Source organism: Crocodylus porosus, unplaced genomic scaffold, assembly GCF_001723895.1.
Source record: "Crocodylus porosus isolate Cpor-Errol unplaced genomic scaffold, CroPor_comp1, whole genome shotgun sequence".
Classification (NCBI taxonomy): domain Eukaryota; kingdom Metazoa; phylum Chordata; order Crocodylia; family Crocodylidae; genus Crocodylus; species Crocodylus porosus.
The window spans coordinates 10,591,951-10,611,727 of record NW_017728947.1 but is presented as its reverse complement, the minus strand read 5'-3'; the positions used below and the strand labels follow the sequence as shown (position 1 = coordinate 10,611,727).

General features: G+C 39.8%; 1 protein-coding gene across 7 annotated transcripts in view; it reads right to left on the bottom strand.

Moving 5' to 3' along the window:
- SOX6 (SRY-box 6) overlaps positions 1-19,777 on the bottom strand; it is a 528,512-nt gene that overhangs the window by 27,376 nt on the left and 481,359 nt on the right. For 5 of the 7 annotated variants that reach the window (XM_019551786.1, XM_019551785.1, XM_019551787.1 and 2 more), the window contains one exon: positions 865-1,098. In XM_019551786.1, the coding sequence (XP_019407331.1) occupies positions 865-1,098 (234 nt within the window). The remainder of the gene's footprint in view (positions 1-864; positions 1,099-19,777) is intronic. The other 2 variants (XM_019551783.1, XM_019551784.1) reach the window with 1 other exon arrangement.

Genomic DNA, 19,777 nt, shown 5'->3' with positions numbered 1-19,777 from the left:
CATATTACAAGTTACATTTGAAGTCCATCTGTCACTTCAAAGATGCAGAGAACCTATAGTTCTTAAAATTTCATTCTCACCTATGTTTCTAATTCTCCAGAGAGGTCTCAGAGACTAAAAATGTCTACAAAATGCATCAAATTTATTGCACAGAGTTAAAACATGTATGGTATACCAGATATATTCAAAATTAAATATTATTTGTGATTTTTTAAAATTAAGCAATACTTTAACCTTGTAATGTTTCCTTTCAGCGTTTCTAACATGACTATATCTGTGTACAACATCACCTTATATTACAGGAGATATATTCTCAATAATATTATTAAGTGCTCTGAAACTTGCTAACTGCTTCTACTGTATAGCCACTGTACTGTCTGGCATGCATTTTGAACTTGTGTGTTTATTAATTTAGAAATATTTCCCAAAATATTGATGTTGCCATACAAAATACAGTTTTCATTTGCATGGATTTTACACTCTTGAGCTCAAGTGATTTCTGCTCTGATCTTGCAATGGGACAGTATTCCAAGATCCACTGTAGCAATACATTGGGAAAAAAAGGAGCGGGGGGTTGTTGAACACCGCTAAGTTTTTAGAACATGAGGACCCACCATCTGTCATTTGCATATATCCAATCTACATTACTATAAGTAAAAACCTCCCAAACATAAGACTATGCCCTGACAAGCATAACTGGGATAGTCTTACAATACTAACCTCTATCGCCATAAATTCGCCTTTCATCTCCAAAACCAACTAACTTCTACCAACCACTGCTATTACATTTGAGATTTCTAAGCCACTGCTGATTTTGACTCAGTTGTAAAACTAATTACAGTATACTTAGTGTCTTGTACTTACCTAGGATTTTGCTAATGTTGGAGTTATGCATGTCAGGAAAAGCTTGGAGAATTTTTCTGCGTTCATCCTTCGCCCAAACCATGAAAGCATTCATTGGTCGTTTGATATGCGGTTCGCTACTGGCTCGGCCCCGTGAATCTCTGTAGACTCGCGCTTCAGCCACAGTGGCACCTCCTGTTGGCCAACAATAATACTGCTGTAGTTTAGCTGCAGAGCCATTCATTGCTTTACTTCCTGTAATATCAGGGCAGGAAGAAACAAGATGGATGCAAAACATTATTATTCGGATTATGAAACAGGTTCCTATGCCTTTTCCTTTTTAGGTTCCTGTTCTCCCTCTTTCTCCTTTCCTGCTTCCAGATCTATAAGGGGAATAAAGGAGATGTAACGATTCCCATGTTACCATTCAAGCCCATAATACTTGCATGAACCAACAAACTGTTTGTACTGATGAAGGTACAAAGACTAGTGTAGTAGCTGGAGGCTTGTAATTGTAACAACTCTTTATTAATACAGTACTTACAGCTATTTACAGTTTGAGGTAACAGTTTTGTTCTTGCCCCTGCAAGGGTCTTGCAGCTGATCATCCCTGTTCCCTGGCCCTGAAGTTCCAGATGACCTCACCCAGAGTCTTATGGGATGACACACCTCCTGGATACGTTTGTGTATCCAGGAGGACTTACTCTGTCACAACTAGCATCAATTTCAGTTCTGCATTTTAACACAAAATGCAAGGTCACAAAAGTTACGTAAGACAACCAAAAATGATAGAGAACAGACCCCACATGTATGGCACAACATCTCTGCTGCTTGTGGAGTGGAACACTTGCCAAACATTTCATAAAATATTCAGCATATCTTTAGTCTGCTGAGGAAGGTTCAGCATCTCACAGGTTTACACCAGATATCTGTACTACAGCTGTCAGGTCTCAACAAGACTATGTACTAATACTAGTTCTTTAGATTAGCACAACTAGCACTCCAGGTTCTCTATTCCTACAGTGCCTTACTGATTTCTCATCGGAAGAATGTTTTTGTAGAAGTGGAACAAAATCTTGAAGCAGCTTCTACAACTCCTATGAACTGTGCTCAGGTCTGATTGGGGGCGGTGGGGAAGAGGCTGTGCAGTGCATGTGCAGTGAGCTCTCTGAGCTCACCATATGTCAGCAAAACTCCCACCAGAGCTCTTGCAGATGCCATGAGCTCTGAGCTCACCAACTGACTGGCAAGAGCTCTGCCTGGAGCCCCTGATTTCATGAGGCTCTGGGATTTAGGGAGTGGGTCCTGCTCCCCTTCTTTTCCCTGCTGCCAAATTCAGTGGCAAGTGGTAGGGCAAAGAAAGGGAAGACAAATGATGATAGCACTCACCCCCTCAGAGAACTCACAGCACACATGCCATACTTCTAAAAGGAGTGTGGCTGCACCCACCTTGTTGCAATCCTGGATGCTCCCATGCATGGGGTCCACCCTGGGGGAACATGGAAGGAGAGCCTGGGGAGCTGTTGTGAGCAGGAAGACATTCAAGAATACTTTTGTGCAAACTGAAGCCCAGAGCAACTGCCCCTCCTGACCCTCGATATCTGTGCTTGTGATCTTTATGTCCTACTTTTATCTACCTCCAATTTATTTATGCAGACCTTTAAGCCAAATTGGACTTGACTACATACCTTAGAGTTCACACAAATGAACATAAGGTGGTAGAGCTGATTGATATAACAGAGATCTCTGAGACTGACAAACTAGTGCCTTTGCCCAAAGCTTCTAAAATCATAACTATAAAGCACATTTTTAGGCTTGAATGGAGAGGGAGAAAGGGTGGCATAGTGGGGGAGGGACACAATTGATTTTAGACCCCTGACACACTACAGTCATACTATCAAGAAACTTGGTAAAATAAAAATGCTGCCTATATCAGTGGCATTACTGGGGGGTGAGGAGGCAATAGGGGCAATGGCCTCAGGTGCCATCTAGTGCTTCTGCTTTGCCCCAGGTGTTGGCCCCAGTTTCTGGCCTTGACCACCCCCCAGGGGTATTTGTGATTGGGAGCCTGCTTATTGAGGTGATGCTTGCTTTGACTAGGAGACAGAGGGAGACTTCTAGACTCAGTCAGTTAAGTCTGATATTACATCCAACCAGGTTTATCTCAAACCAGTTTCAGCCATTTTGAGAGTGGTTTATGTGCACTGAACTTGTGTTCTGTTACAGGTTTAACCCAGTTTTGGATCACTTAAACTGGTTTATATGTAACTGCCATCCCTCGTCTGTGAGTGTGGGATGGTGTGCAAGTAAGAAGTGTATGTGGGTTAGTTGAGTTGCTGCATATGTGAGGGCAGTTGTGAGAGAACTGTGTGATCTGTGTGGTGCATTTTTGACTGCTGGTTTTATTGTAAGATGACTGGTGTGCTGATCAGTTAAGCGCTACTCTGAGGAGAGGGTATTACAGCACCCCTCTGAGGAGGGAGTATTAGTGCTTGACAGGACCTTGGCTCAAGTGACCCCATCATATCTGTTATGGTAAAATATTACCCACCCCTTTGATACTCAAGGTGCTCAGTACCCTGAGGGGAACTGCACCAAAAGCTTCACTGAGCTGACAGTTTCTGTGGAGCCACCATGTTGTCAGAGATCCTACTTTGCTCTCTTTTTGTTGTTCCTCTGGTTATCCCTCACATATTTGTATATATTGTTGTCTGCAATTGTCCATATATATTTCATTATCCTACTGTTCGCCTTATCTGTTTAACAATATAGTCCATTTGCTTTGAAACTTACCATTGAGTCTGTGACTCTTATATGTAATTTTCAGACACTTGGTGGGTTGGGCAGTAGACCAATACCTAGTGGAAAGCTCTGCAAGTCTCCAACACCACACTTATTTGGGCTTCAGCTTCGAAGACTAACAACCCTCACTACTACCACCATTTGATCCCAAATTCTAATTAGTGGAGATAATTATATTGTGCAAGAAATCTGCAGCTCTTCACCAGGCACCCAGCCACATTCCTACATTACCAGCCTATATGTATAAACTTGACAATAATTTAGCACAATGCTATACTTATTTTCAAAAAACTATTATAGCTAGCCACATGCTAATATTTAATATCATCCCCAAAATACAGTGTAAGCTCTTCAGCTTTTGCAAAGTATCATAGCTCTACTGACTTAAATGACTGGCTTATAAGGTTTTAATTATGTTGAATCCTAACTTTTCTCATTTACTGTGAAAACACTGTACTTCAGCTATACTTTCTTATTCTATGCAGGCAATTCATTTACATGAAAAAAGTCTTAGAACAGAGGATGCATAACTAATATGCTACCTTTTTGCCACTCTGCCCACAGTACATTAATTTCATTTAAAATGCACTGACCATACAGAATAAATTGATTTCACTTTATATGGTGTTGACAGCCATGTTTATTGTGCAGTGAAATGTAGTGTAGTTTCGAGCTGACAATATCCATCAACATAGGGCAATATGCTGACTGCTGGGCCAGATGAAGACATACATTACCCTGAGAGCAAAACACTCATTCAGAAATGACAGTGTCTTCTCTTGAGGATCACTATGGTAATTTATGATGCCTCCAATACCATTACTTTACAAGTGACACCGATTTGGCAATTTATGTACTTACATGTGTGCACATAAAAGACGACAGGTTTGTGGCAAATGTAAAATTCAAAAAACAAAAAAAATTAATATTATTCAAAGTTAACTACTGTGCCACAGGTATGCAACCATTTACAGATGGTTACTACTGCCATGTGCTCTCTTTCTCTCTCTCTTGCAATAGGGAATATCATTTTTTTCTGAGTGCAGATCTGCATATAGAACCAATTCAAGCTGATTACAGTCTATGGAGCCTTTTCAAAGGTTTCAATGAGCTTTGGATCTGAACTTTCATATACATCATTATCTTAAATACAATACATTTATTTGAAAATGATAAGACTTTTAACTAGGGTTTTCTACATTACAGTGTTTCCAAATGTATGATTACTATATCCTTTAAAATGGCAAAATTTGTAACGAATATATTTCACAGCACATTATTCAAGCATTTAAGGTGTTGGCAAATAAAAAAACTGGAATTTTTTTTTCTATATAAAATTGCAAAACTATTCAACAAATTATTTAACAAGCTCTATTATTGGGAAGAAAAGAGGGGGAGGATAGCCCAATCCAGCTGTTTAATATTATTATTTTGCACTTTTTATCTTCTGAAATATGTTTCTTCATTGCAGCTAGTGAGTTTATCTCCAGGTCTTTCTACTAAGATTTTGGTTTAGTCCTTCAGCTGTGATGTCAGGCAAATAGAGCTTTGGCTGATATCAGAACTATAAATTAGATCTATTTGGAGAGATTAGAATCTGGAGTAGGAAGATTAAAAAACCCCCGAATAACATCAATTTATTTTACTTTAATATTTTTGATAGAAAACAATCCTTAATTGGAGTAATAAATTACATTGCAAGAAGACCACAAAGTCTTGAGTTGCATCTGCTCTGAGCAAGTCTACACTTGAGGGATTTGAGAAGGCAGCCAAAAAATAGTTGAGCTTCTCAGTGCTCAGTCTCTGAGAGAATATTTGCTACTTGGCCCACGGGCTGTCACAAAAGAATGTGTGCAAAATGAGTTTCTGCAAATAATTAAAAATCACACCACCCGTCCTACCTGTCTCCCAACTCCGAGAGTATGTTCAACACAGAACGTGCTTGTTTTCAACAGACAGTGCAATAGAAAGCAAATGTCATAATAGCTGTTTAGCTTTGAACGAAGGTCCTCATGATATAAAACACAGAGATGTACACTTTTGAAATCCACAGGAATAAAACTTTGCACTGCAAGTCAGTGCTAGGACACTTCAACCTGTCAACCAACTATCAAAGAATGATTTTGCCCATTTTTTAAAATGAATTTTTTGTATTTTCCCAAGCAGGAAGCAACCGTGACCACCTGAAACTTGAGATCCTGCTTCTGCCTTTGTTTCAAGGTAATTTGCATCATCACATATCCTCACAGGAGGTGAGAGGCTCCATACCAGCTATGAACTGACTGCCCAGTTTTGCATCTATTGACTCCTCTGTGAAATCCTATGAAATATGAACTTTCATTAACTTTTACAATCTTTTCTCCAATGCATGATGAAGGGGGTTTGTGCCCGAAAGCTTGAAATTAAGACATTTTTTCCAAAAATCTTGTCGGTCTAGTAAAAGATATCAGCTCTACTACGAGTCCTGATTGCCTTTGCACATGTATACATTTTCAATAAGTTTTTTTCAAGCCACGTTCCTGTTTTGTGCTGATTTTTACAATAGTGATTGGTCCAGAAAGGAGGCTGTTATGAAAGGCAGGTATGGATTTTAGTTCTAGCTCATAACAAAAAATTCCTCAGCTTTCTAATCAAATCCCCTTCTAAAAAAATACAAAAAAAATACACTTGCAACTAGGAGAGAAGCTAAAACAATTGTTTCTCTGTGATGACTAATAGGCCATTTGCTAGTTTCTGTTCCTAATACAGTTACAGAAGGGGAGTTTGACTTCCAGAATAAGGAGTTTGGTTGGAATTCAAAATTATTGCAAACGCAGTAAGCTTTGGCTGCCCTAATGGCTTAGTTGGCAGGAAAATCTACTCCTCAACCCAGGAGAGGCTGGGGCTATACTAAAAGTGACACTTCCAGCTTCTGAGGGTGTGAGGCTGCTTTCCTTTCCAACTCTTCAGGCTCTGCTGAGACATGGATGCAATGATACAAAACAAAAAGCAGACTGAAGGAGAGTGATTACTTTAAACCTACAGTGTACAACTCCTTGGGGGGAAGGAGGGATCTGGGTTCAGGACTAGTCTATAGACTACATACAGTCAGAGAACAGCACAAAATGAAGGATAGCCAGAAAACCCAAATGGCCAAGATCCAGCTAAGCACTTAAACCTGCACTCAATTTTGAGCACATGAAAAATCTCCATTCAAGTAATTTTTAAAAATCTCTTTCAACTGGAAGATGCTAAATGCTTTCCAACAGGGCTCATAGGGGACAAGGCAGGCACTCAGGATATACAAAGACTGAGAAAGAATTTTATCTGTCTCTGAACAGGAGAGTGGAGAAAAGATTTCTCATGCAAGGAAGATGTTATGATACAGATGTATTTGTATCTTCTCTGTATCTATGACTGTGCCTTTTCTTTTAAATGGTAAATGTTTAAGGTAGGGACCATCTTCTAGGCTCTGGCTGAAATACTTGCTCCATTGAAATTGTATCACAGAACTTCCACTGCCTTTAAAAGGACTAGAATTGTACCCTATATTTCTACAGTGCCAACTACAATGGGATCTCAAGCTTTAAGGTCCAACCAGAGGGTAGACAATAAGAATAGGGAGTGAGAAGAAACAAAAAGGATAAGAGAACAGAAGAAAAAGAAGATAAAAGAAAAGACAAGATGACATTTTCATCAATCTATTTTTCTCATTCACAGTAATCCTTCATTTCCTGGCTTCCAATCCACATCAAACATTGTAAATTTCTTTCAGCCCTTCCCTCAGTGTGCTGTTCCCTTGATACTCTCTTCTAAAAGGGCATCTTGTAGGAATATGCCCAAGACCCAAAATACACTAGTCTTTATAGACTTCCAGGATATTCTTTGAGAAGACACCCTTAGTCATCTACTATAGAAATAAAGGAAATCACTGCTAAGATCTTGGCATAAAGATGGGTGCAGCTTTCAGCAGTGGCAGAAAGCTATTACATGATGGCTGTTTGTAAGGATGAGTTGTTGGGCCTCGTCTATTCCTACTAAACACATGGGCACATCATTAAAAACTCCACCCTGTCATGAACATAGAAACTAAATAGCACTATTAGTGTTAGTTATAACAGAACAGTCAAACCCTGGATGATCCTGGAAACTGGAATTACTGATTTACTGTACAAAATGGATTCTTCTAGAATATGGACATGGCAGAAAAGCAAGGTAGAGTGTGGGGCAGAAATCTTGATTTTGCAATTTGCTGGTCTATACTTTTTCTGTAGACTGCTGTCTCCATTACAACTGCTCTGATTCTTTTTACAACCAGTAAAAACTTATAACATCTGCACCTGGGTGACCTGCCAGCAGACTGGTACAGGGAAAGACCTAGGGTAACATTCATCTTCCTCAATTAGCCTTTTACATCTTTATTCTCCTTCTCTCCCCATCCACCTTCAGATGACTCTGATATACTTTATTACCAGCAGGCAAGGTTGAATAAATGGGCACTCCAAGAGCTATTGTCAATACAGAAGTGTCTCCCTCTGTAACACTGACAACAAATTAAAGAAATCACTAGCTCCAGGGCTAAGAGGTCTGTGATCTGCCTGAGGCACAAGTATCCTGCATGGCAGTGCCTGGTCATTCATTGGGCTACCTCACTCCAAATGCTAAACTAATATTATTCAGATGGCTTTCCAACATTTCTTACAAACTGCACTGAGAAAAGTATCTGATTTATGAAATTTACTGTAATAGTTACAGGGACTCTAAGATATTTTACCTGCAGAGGTGCTGAAACGTGCTAAGTAAACACTAATAATTGAAAATATATGCTGGTACAGGTTAAACTTGCTACATTCATTCCATACTCAGTTATATTCAGAGAGTGTTACTGCAGATAAGGCTTCTATTTTTCCTATTAGAGACTCCATTCTCTTCAAACATCAACAAGAAGAACCAAAAGGGAATTCCCTAAGGTCAGTTCTGAGGAAACATAAACCTCTAATTCAATAACTCTGCTACTGCACTGAAAAAGGCCTTATTATTGCAACATCCATATGGAGTCAATTGGACATTAATGACTAATCAATCCCTCCCCTTTCTATTCTACTTATAGTGTCACAAACCATGTTTAGATTAGCCCATTTCCTGCTTAGGATCGCTCAAGATGTCTTTTGTTCTTTCAGGGCTGGCCTGATGGAGGCAGCTTAAACAAACACACGACCCAAGTGGCGCAGGAGTTATAAACTGCCATATGTGAATGAACAAAGGGGCCATACTAAAGCCTTTTGTGGTATTTGTTAATGTTTTTCATCTGAGCTTAAAAAGACCTAATGACTTTGCGGTGAGCTGATGCATGTGGCTCGTGGCTTTGCAAAATGAAGGAAATTCTAGCCAGTTATATATCAGTTATGTATTTTCCAGAGTCCCTTGTTTTCAGTTTTGGTAGCAGCGAGTTTACTTTTTTAAATTATATTTACTTTACAGAGGCAAATAGAATTCTTTATCTTGATTAAAACACAGCATCAGTGCACTAAAACACCTATCAATTGTGTAGGATTTTTTTCCCTCCATTAAAAAGTCAGGGACTAAAACTAAATGTGTAATATCATTTTTTGTATATAAAGTCAAATTGTGTCCTCTCACCAGTATTCAGTGCTGATTTTTTACTTGGATCTTACTAAACTCTGAAGCAATATTTTTCAATAAGTTATTACCCCCACACTCAACAGCAAGCCATAGCTAACTCCACAAGACTGTAATGAAACAAACCCCCTAAATGCAGCTACATTCTTGATGCACAAGCAGGTTAGATTTCTTGACCACATTTATAGTAAAACTAACCCTTATTTAAAAAGTGGCAAAGTATACAACAGAAAATGAAGTAGCCATGTATTAAAGAATAAAGGAATGGGTTAAATTAATGTTCAGGGTCTCACTTAATCCCACAATACTAAAGAGATCCTCTTTGTGCAGTAACACAAATGGAATGAGAAATTAGTCTGTGGAGACCTGTGAAACATCTCAGTACAAAGGATACAGAAGCAGCCTTGCCTTTTATTTTGGGAAGTTAACGAACTATAACAGTAACTTTTTACTCGCATGCACTCACAAATACTTTACGAGCAAGCCTGGCAAGCCCTTCTTAAGGTAGGTATTACTGATGGATAAAGAGAGGCACACATGATTTGAGGTTTATGTTACTTGCCCAGTGCCAGCAGATAGAGCACCATGGTCAGAACTCCAAGTCACCAGATCTATCTACTTTCTAGATTTATCTACCTTTCTCCACCCACTGATACAATTGTTTTCATTTCATATTTGTTTTTCAATTGACGAAGTAATAACTCTCAAAGGTGAGATGTATGGATAAAAAAAGTATTTTATAATCCAGAATATATTATTATTGTTATTGTTGCTGCTGCTGCTGTTATCAATGTCCCAAGGACTTTACAATAACTTCTTTAGAACACTTACTGATAATGTTTTAATAATGATTAGCCATCATTATTAAAACTTTAATTAGATGCAAACCAAATCAATATGTGATACTGAAACATGTTATGTGATGTCACTATGGTTCTTTAAGAAACAATATATCATCAGGAAACTGTTACCAGCACAATTTCAAACACCTCCTAGCACAACAATTTATAAAGCACAATGTTGCTTTAAAAACATCAGGGATAATTCTGCAGTCTTTTACTACACCAGATATTAAAAAGATAAAGCTTGGGGTTTTTTTCTTTTTAATAAGGCTCACAGGACATACATTTCATAATATGTTGGCCACTGTATTAATTTTTAAATGGAAAACAAAGGATGGCAATTAACCCTCATGAGTAATAGGAGCACAACTTGAAATTTGACCTACAAGTTGCTGAAGTTGGGGCTGAAATACAAAAGGGTCCAAAACACACGTTTGCTAACTACTATGCAGCACAGCCATGACCTAAAATAGTTAAACTATAATTGTGGTTTATAGAGGAAAAATTTGTGTTGACAAACTGGGAGACAGGCTGCTAGTACAAACTCCCTAACATTATGTCCATCATGGAATCGCTGTTACTATCTAGAAAATGCACAACACACAGTGTGCCAAAAGATTTTAACATCTATATTGGAATTATTACATTAATGGCTCATTTACGATATTCAATCCTCAACTCATTTTGACACCTCCTAGCATGTAACGTCATTCTATGTATTACTATTAGTAACTCAGTGTTTGCCATTCTCATTTGTCATAACACATCTATAATTAAATTGCAAACACCTAGGGCTAAGGTACGTGTGTCTTGTTTCTTTCTGCTTAGTCCATTTTGTGGATAATATTAATGATTTAGTAATATAATTACATAGAAAAAAGAGAAGCAGCAAGAGTGATGGGAGGGAAGGAGTTCAGTGTTAACAATTGTTAGAAATGTTTAGGCGTAATTATTAATGGGTTGCACCTGTCGGACAAGAATTTGTGGGCGATAACAGGAAGCTGTGCATGCAAAATTAGCTGCATGCCAAAATGCCCTTTCACAGTGACCTGATTTATGCAGGATTTTGCAGTAAAATAGTTGTTCAGGTAAGCTTTGCAAGTACAGGTTTTGCCAGTGCCTTTGAAATGTTACCCTTCCTTTATAGCTACTCTGTTACAAACATATAATAATGCTGGTAACAGTCCTAAAAATACAGAAATGTTTTCAATGCACGGTACAGACCGAAAGTCTATAAAATTAAATATGAGAAAAAAATGAAGAAACATCTGTATTCTGAAAGACAAATGACTGGAGCTAAGTGTCTGAACAGATGAGGAAAGAAGTGACCCTAAACCATTTTTCTATTTCCAAGACCTTGAGGCCAGTGGAGAACAAAAATTCCTGTTGTGTAAGTTAGAGCAGCACAGATTGTACCAGGTGGGCTAGCTCCTTTACCCAGACTTAAGCAAAGGGCTCAATACTTCATTCCTAACCTGAAGCTGCCCCACCCTCTGCCCATGTCAAGATCTGGGAAGCAGGTGATATAGGGTACGTCTACATGTGCAATGAATGCCTGGATTTTCTTTGCAGAACATTCAGGTGCATTTAACTGTACCCCTGCATGCATGTGAGCATGTGCCCATTGAAAGCAAATTTGCTCCTGACAGGAGCAGTTCACTCCAGGGCTGATCCTGCCCTTCTTTACCCCCCACCCTCTACAGCAGCCAAGTTCCCCCAGGTGCCAGCCTGGGGCTACCAGGAGGAATGGGGGCTGTTCCCAATCCCCACAGGGTGGGGGAGATCTCTCTTGGCAGCTGGGACTGCTGCATCTCAGACACATGGAGAGCAGGTCAAGACCTGATCTCCACATGGCTAGGATGCAGAAATCCTGGCTGCCAGGACTGACATCCCAGGCACATAAGAAGCGGGACAAGTCCTGGTTTCCATGAGGTAGAGAGACAGCTGCCCCTGTAGCCAGCATATCTCCCTTCCCCTCCCCCCACATTGGGACTTAGCCAAGCAGCAGCAGCCCCACTGTGGCCTGGGCTGACCAGGAGCAAATTACTCCCAGTCATTACCTATACATGCACTACTGCACAGTGACTAAAGTGCCATTAATCCAGCACCTTTATTTCCTGGTACTAGCGCATAGCACATTAACCTAGTTTACTGCACAGTAAGTCCTGTACACATGTAAATGGTGATGCTTTACTGAACATTAGATTAGTTAAATACATAGTACGTGTCTTGTGTAGATATGTCCATAAAGATGGTTTTACCATGACCTGAAATTTACTTGGTGCTGGGAAATTCTCAGTGATCTGTTTGAGGCAGCCTGGAGTCTCTTTTGCAATACCAAAGCTCTCTTAGGGAGAGCACAGGAACAGGCCCATGGAGTTTTCACTGACATCAGTGGCAGTCCCACATGTACCTCCAAGAGTATTTTGGCCCTATATGGGTGCATCTATACATACTATTAATGTGTAGCACTGAATTATGGCACATATTGCACAGGAGCTTATTGCTCCCAAGCACCACATTTAAACAGGCACCCAGGGCTGCAGCATGTCAAGCTGGATCAGAGCAGCCCCAGCTGGCAGGAGGCTCCAGGAGTCAGCCTGCCAGCCTGGGGATGCTCCAACTTGTCTCAATGTGCTGTGAAGGGGCTGGCTGAGGCACAAGAGTGCTCCAGTGTGGGGCTAGCTGGCAGACAGCCCCTGCACTGAAGCACCCGCATGCCCCAACCAGTCCTGTCAGCATCTACACGCGTGTTGCTGTGCACTAAAAAAACTCTGCTTCAGGATAGTACTTGTATTTACATGTGCTAACCTGCAGCAGAGTTTATTAGTTTATTGCAGACCAATAGAGTCGCAAATGTAGATGTTGAGATATTTACGGCAGAACTAATTAGGCAGCTCTGCAGTAAATGCCTTGTGTAGACATGCCCTATTGGCACAAAAAGTGCAGCTCCTCACTGTAATGCAGAACTTTTTGCAAGAAGCACTGTGAGTTATAACGATCCCCCAGACCAAGCAGAAGTTCATTACTGGTTCCAGGGGGAGCAGAATCTAACTGCAGCCTGCAGCCATTTTCCCCTTGCAATGGCCCCTTCTCCCTTGCAGCCTGTCCCTGTTTTCAGAATGGGAGGGAGGAAAGGGAGCAGAGGGAGCTCAGTCTAAGGGTTCCCCAGCCGGCATTGGAGGGTGAAGTAGGTGAATGGACACCCCCTCACCTCAGGGGGTGGGTCCAATTCACCTTTCCCACCCTCCAGTGGGGACTGAAAAAAAACCCACCAAAATTCCTCTGCTCCTTTTCCTCCCTCCCTTTCTTAAAATGGCTTGGAAGCTGGCAGACACAAGTTAGAGAAGACACTATATTTTGAAACACCTTCATCTGAACCCACATACAGTGAGAGTTCAGATTTTCACCCAATCGCCCATCTTTGAAGTGGTGTGCAGCCAGGCCCTCTGTTTGGTCATGGCTATAGACCACTTTTTGTGGCCAGATTGGGTGCAAATTGTCACTTCTGTCTGTGCCCTACGTGTGCAAAAAAATCCTTAAAACCACTGATCTAGTATACTTTTTTGCTCCCTTTGCTTAAAAATAGCTAAACTGATTACTTTCAACATTTGCAACAATAATTTTCTCATGGGATGAGATTTTCTATGCAAAGCTCCAGCCTAGAGTTACTTTTTACAGCCATGTTCTAAATTCCTGAAAATAATGGTTTACTATATAATGGAAATTGTGACAGGCCCTTAACTGTAGCTGTGCTAATGGGTACCTCTATATAATACTCAAGGCATTGTAACAGTGGCTGTATAATATTAGCAATTCTACTGTAATCATTTTTCACATAAAGGCGCTATTATAAAAGTATCATTTACTGTAGTACTGAAACAGCACATAAGAAACCCTTACATTTAGCAGTAGGAAAAAATACAAGAAGACAGTTGAAAATCCAAACATAACACTTGTGCAGGACTCTCAGATTTATGAATTTGAAAGTGAGAATTGTAATGTATATTAAATATTAGTGTCTGGAGAGGAGTAGTTTTCAATGCAGTTGGGAAATCGGTCCACACCCCCACATCTCAGATTTTTCATCACTCAAGGTGGGAGTTCCACCTATAAGATTTTATGTGGGTATTGGCAACAGCCCCATCCATAAAGTGGCTGCCATCAGAAAAGCAATGGGACAGTCCTTAAAGGCTGAGGGCTTGAATCCCTTCTCATTTACAGGATTTACAGGCACTAGTGGGAATCTACTGACCTCAGTGGAGTGTTTTCCAATTCACTTCACAGTACAAGGGATCAGAGTCGGGCTCTGGGTCTTGGCCAAGCCAACTGAAATATGGCCCTTCAATCCTTTCTCCCAAGTTCCTGACATGTTATTAGTTATCCTGGTCAATGCAGGCACAATCAGGTAGGTGTCCAAGTGCTAACAATGGCAACCACAATTACTGGGGACCACAAGTTAACATCAGGCCATATAACTTGGCTATTAAGAAGTTATTTCATCTTTAAGTAATACACACTTGGAGTTTTGTTTATCAAAGACTGGAAAGGAGACTACTGGGGAACAAAGCTTCCAAAGTTTGAGGTTTCTGCATTCTTTCTGGAAACACTTCTTTGTTTTCAGACAGCTTTCACCATTTCCCGATTTTCATCTTTCCTTTCTCAACTGCCATAGCAACTATTACAAATATTTATGTGCGACAAATACTGGCACAGGGAGGCATTCTTTCCTCCAGTATTTATGAAGCACTGTCACAAAAGTAGATGATGTTTTGTCATGCATGTACTACCCACTGTTTACACCTCAGCATAGTAGGGTGTTAAACAAGGTTACCTCATAGTTTTGGATTGTGTTGGCAGCTTGCCAAGATTGATCTGCTTGCCTAAAAAATTGCTCTGTCTCACTTACCTCTCCTCAGCAGGTCAAATTTGACTGTTTATACAGTTTTAAAGAATTGTTTTACAAGTGGATTTTTGCTGCCACTCTTTTGCAAGACCACTTGGCTTATAAAGTGGAAGGATGCAATGGGCATTGTTTTCCATCTGCATCAGCACTGTTTTGGAGATATGGTGAATATATCTCTTTGATCATGAACAGACAAATATGCACCTCAATCTAGTTTGCATTTTTCTGTATACTGATGAAAACTGCATTGAATCAGAAACAGACACGTAGTTCTCTTGGGGCAGCTAATAAACTAAGCAGCTACTACTCTGCCTTGGTGCTAGACAAAGGGGAACCAGGTAAAAGCTTGTTTGCCTTCAGCAAGATGTAAAGAAAGATATAAAGAAACAAAACTTAAAGCAAAGGAATTCACATTAGTAAAGTTTAACTCCTGATTCTTTCCAGGGATTTCTCCGCAAAGTTGGTAAAGTCATGCAGTTCAGGGGTCCACTACATTATTGCACAGATGTGTCCTATATCAGTCTATCCCAAATGATTTGTATGCTGAGGTAGGACTCTCTCACTCACTCCTTTTAGATTTGTACCACTTGGTATAAATACCCATTAGACCGGGCCTCTAACCTGGGTCTGCTATAGGCATGATAAGGGCACAGATCATTAGCTGCATACACATACTTTCCTGTTGATGCTATTCTGCTTTGTATAATTTCAATATTCACTGGGTCACAGGGCAACCAACTCAACACCCTAATGATTAGGACACTTATCTGGGATGTGGCAGACTGAGACGCAGGTCTCTGGTCTAGGTCTGGATCTTCCATATGCACACTGAGTGTCTTAACCATTAAACTATTATACTGTCCCAGGTTGAAGCTGGTTCATTGTTCATCTCTCTCTCTCTCTCTCTCTCTCGCTCTCTCTCTCTCTCTCCCCTCACCGCCCCACCCCCATTTCCCCTTTCACTAATGTTTCCATGGTGGGAAGGAAGACAACCGAAGGGCTTAAACCATCATTTGGGGGATGGCAACCTGTGCTCCTAGCTTTCTGGCCTGGAAGAATGTGGAGGGACAGAAGGGAAGGAGACAAACATGTCAAGGTATGCTCATAAAAACTAAGGAGGCAGCACAGGGTAAGGTCCATTTTCTGACTGATCATTTTTCCCTGCAGGTTGAACATGCTCATGAGAAGCTGGCTAGGATGCTCCTTCTCATAACTGTAGAATGTACTCACTGAACACAACTAGAACTCTAACAACAGGATACGGAAACATAAAATCACACCGAATTAGGAGAGGATAGGAAAAGGAAAAGCCATAAATACCAACATGATTTGACTTCATATAGTAATAGGATTTCTGCAGTAAGGAGAAGAGTTTCACACAAGCTGTCCCAAATAGTGAAGTGTGAGGTTATGCAGATGGTATGGTATAAGTAACTATAGATTGTGACTACTGCACTATTTGTTCTTTGCACTAATACAACACTCTCTATCCAATAGCTGCCATTTCATTTATCCATATTAACTTAGCAAGTAGCCAGTTACACCTCTGTGTATAATAATTCTCTTTTTATGGATGGGAAAACCAAGGCACAGATAAGTCCAGTCTCCTATGTCAGGTCAAACAATGAAAGTGAAGCAGAGCCAAAGACACAATGCATAAAGTCATTGCATGGAGCCCATAGGCTAATCAAGAAAACTGCACTTCTTTTAACAGATCAAATTCTTTAGCATTGGTCTCTAATGGGATTTAAACCAATGGCTATCAGAACTAAATGGAACAGCTATACTCTCTGTATTAAAATGGAACCATCATCAGCTGCCTATAGAAGCATTTCTGTTTCTGCAAGTCTCCAGTCATTAATAGGCAAGACCCTGACCTATTTCCTTCACATGAACTAAGTATTTTGAACACAAGCCCACAAATAATAAGAAGCTGTTCCAGTACAGGTTATCCTCAGCATACATGGCACTAAAGAGTATGGCATGTACATACACTACAAGGTATGTGATTCAAAAGAAGCTGCCTAGTGCCTAACACCAAATGGGCATCTATGTGAGGAATCTTTGTTAGGATTTGAACCAAGAAAAAGCTCTCAGCTCTATACTCATAGAGACAGGAATTGATTGAAAAGAAAAACATTAAAACAGTGCAAACATGGCTGCTGTTGATCTGTATTCCACTGCAGCTTGGCCAACAGCTGTGAACAGGGAAAAACTGTGTCAGTCATGCTTAAAAAGTGGGTTCCAATGTAGGCTTGTTTTAAACATGTTTCTGTCCAATCCTTACTGATTAGCTGTATTACTACCAATCCCAATCACTACCAATCAAATTCATTAGCCTCCCCCCTACAAATCAAGAGAATATTACAATATATTATAATTATTTGGTTCATTTGATCTGTCCCTTGGTTTCAGGGCCTTTACTATGAATTTAACTCATATTTTCAAGCTCTGCTCAGCCAGAAACCTTTACTTCTTTTAACTGAAAGCAAAGATTTCTAGTCAATACAAAGAATCTAGGAGCTGGCGATTCTAAAAAAAGCATTATACATTGTTACAGCTGGCAACACTATGTTTGAGTCCTGTGTGGCGCTACTTAGAGGGGGTGCAAGATTGGCAGCCTCCATTACTATCACTGGTGGTGAGGCAGTCACTGCCACAGTTGCAACATTAATGGGGAAACTGCACATACTGCGAGGAGCTAACACATTTAACTGTTAAACCTAAGTCTATCACATCCTTCCGTATGTCCTGGGATCTCAGTAGAGCCAAATATAATGAACTTCAAGACTTACAAGATCATAGTCCTTGACTTAAAAAAGAATCTTATAACTACTTGAGGATCAATAAATAAGTACCAGAGGCACTCCTAGAATTAAAAGAAAAATATTACTTCGGGCTTTTGAAAGTGAGACCAATGCCACAATTGAAATTCCATGCATTTGTATAAGGTGTAACCAGTAGAGAGAAACCTTCCCCAATATTAGTACACTGGCACACAGAATAGAGTAATGAATGAGGGTCTGCTGGCATTTCCTATAATAAATAATTTTGCTGGGCTGTAAACACCATTTTTTGATGCACAAAATTTGGAATTTTTAGCTCAGAAATAATGTTGTCTTAATATGAAATGCTGATAAAATCGCAGCATTCTAAAAAAGTAATAAACTGTCCTAACTCAAAGAAGTTTTCAATTTGTGGTGATATGAGGAAAACTCTGAAAGGATTTTACATGTTGTTTGAATGAAAAAACAAAACCAAAAATAATTCTGTTCTATAAAATAATTAAGGGCTTGCTTCTAGTTAGTACATAAAAATAAATGTAACATTTAAGAACTAGGACAGCAAAGATGCATAGCTTCTTTAATGCAATCCTCAGTCACTGTTTTGGTAAGAAAGCATAATGGTAATGGTGAATCTATATAACCACCTGAACATACAACTCCACAATGTGAGGGCAGAACTAGTGGGAAGCGATTTTGCAGGCACAACTGACACACTGACTTTGAAAATGTGGCCCTAAAACACCCATTTTTTTAGGATCTTACAGCTATGCAATTCAGATCTGCAAAGCAATTCGTTCATAAATTAAGTCACTGCTTTTCAAAACTTTTCTTTGTCTGTTCAGTCTTCCACATTAAGAATTATGAGCACACAGAAATGTAATTAGCCTGCATAATCTCTTTGATTTTTACTGGCAACTTTTGAATTGGAATAGACCCTCTGACTGTTGGAATTAGAAGTAGTGGAAGCATAGGACCATCTCTCAAAGCAGTAAATGTTGAATCAGTTTTTCAGTCCAGCATATACCGATTCTATGCCAGCATGACTAATTCAGAGGAAAGTCAGGCCAAAGCAAAAAAACACCTTGAAATGTACTTGAAGTGAAGGGGCAGAAAGATCACACAAATAAGCTTTTTGTTAGTCTGAGCAATGTTCTGCTACTTCCAATCCCTCTGTATACCCATACAGAAATTGGTAAAGATAGTTAGCAGCGTTAGTCTGAAGCTAGGTAGAAGGAAGAGCAAGGTAGCACCTTATAGAGTAACTTTTTCAGAGAGGCAGACTACAGCTTACTTCAGCAGGCTTCTGGAGCATTGTGGTCCCTGAAAAAATATCTGTACCTGAGAGTCATCTGGGGAGAGAAATGCTCTCTGCATTTCAGAAATTCAGAAATTTCAGAATTCAGAAAACTTCCCTGATACTAAATCCAAAGTAAGGAAAGAAGTGCGACTGCTGCCCACTCATTCTGTCAAGATGTTAGCTGGTGCTGTCTGAGCAACAAGTCAATTTGGCCTATGGAGTTTTAGCTGCCTCTGCATAGAAAAATGCTACAAGTTTAAGATTTACCCAAATACATGTAACTGCATAACTATCCTTTATGTGTGTCTCTCATACCATGCAATATGACACATAAGTATTATACAGATGGTCTTAGAGTACCTGACAATAAACTGAAACTCTACCACCAAATGAAAAAAAAAAAAAGAGAACCCCCCAAGACAATATTAAAGAGAAGATATCAAATGCACTAAGTCTTAAAAGAGTGTGACTAGAGCTATTATAGAACAGTGACACTCAATTGAGATAGTGACCTTGACAACATAATACAAAGGAACAAATCACACTTCTTTCAAGAGGCCAAAGAACAACTATGGGTTTATAGAGTTCCTTAGCAACCCGCAACTGAAGTAGACACATATGTAAGCACAGGATGCCACTGCTACATATAAAAACTTTGTGATATGCTGCAAAACTGCAAAGA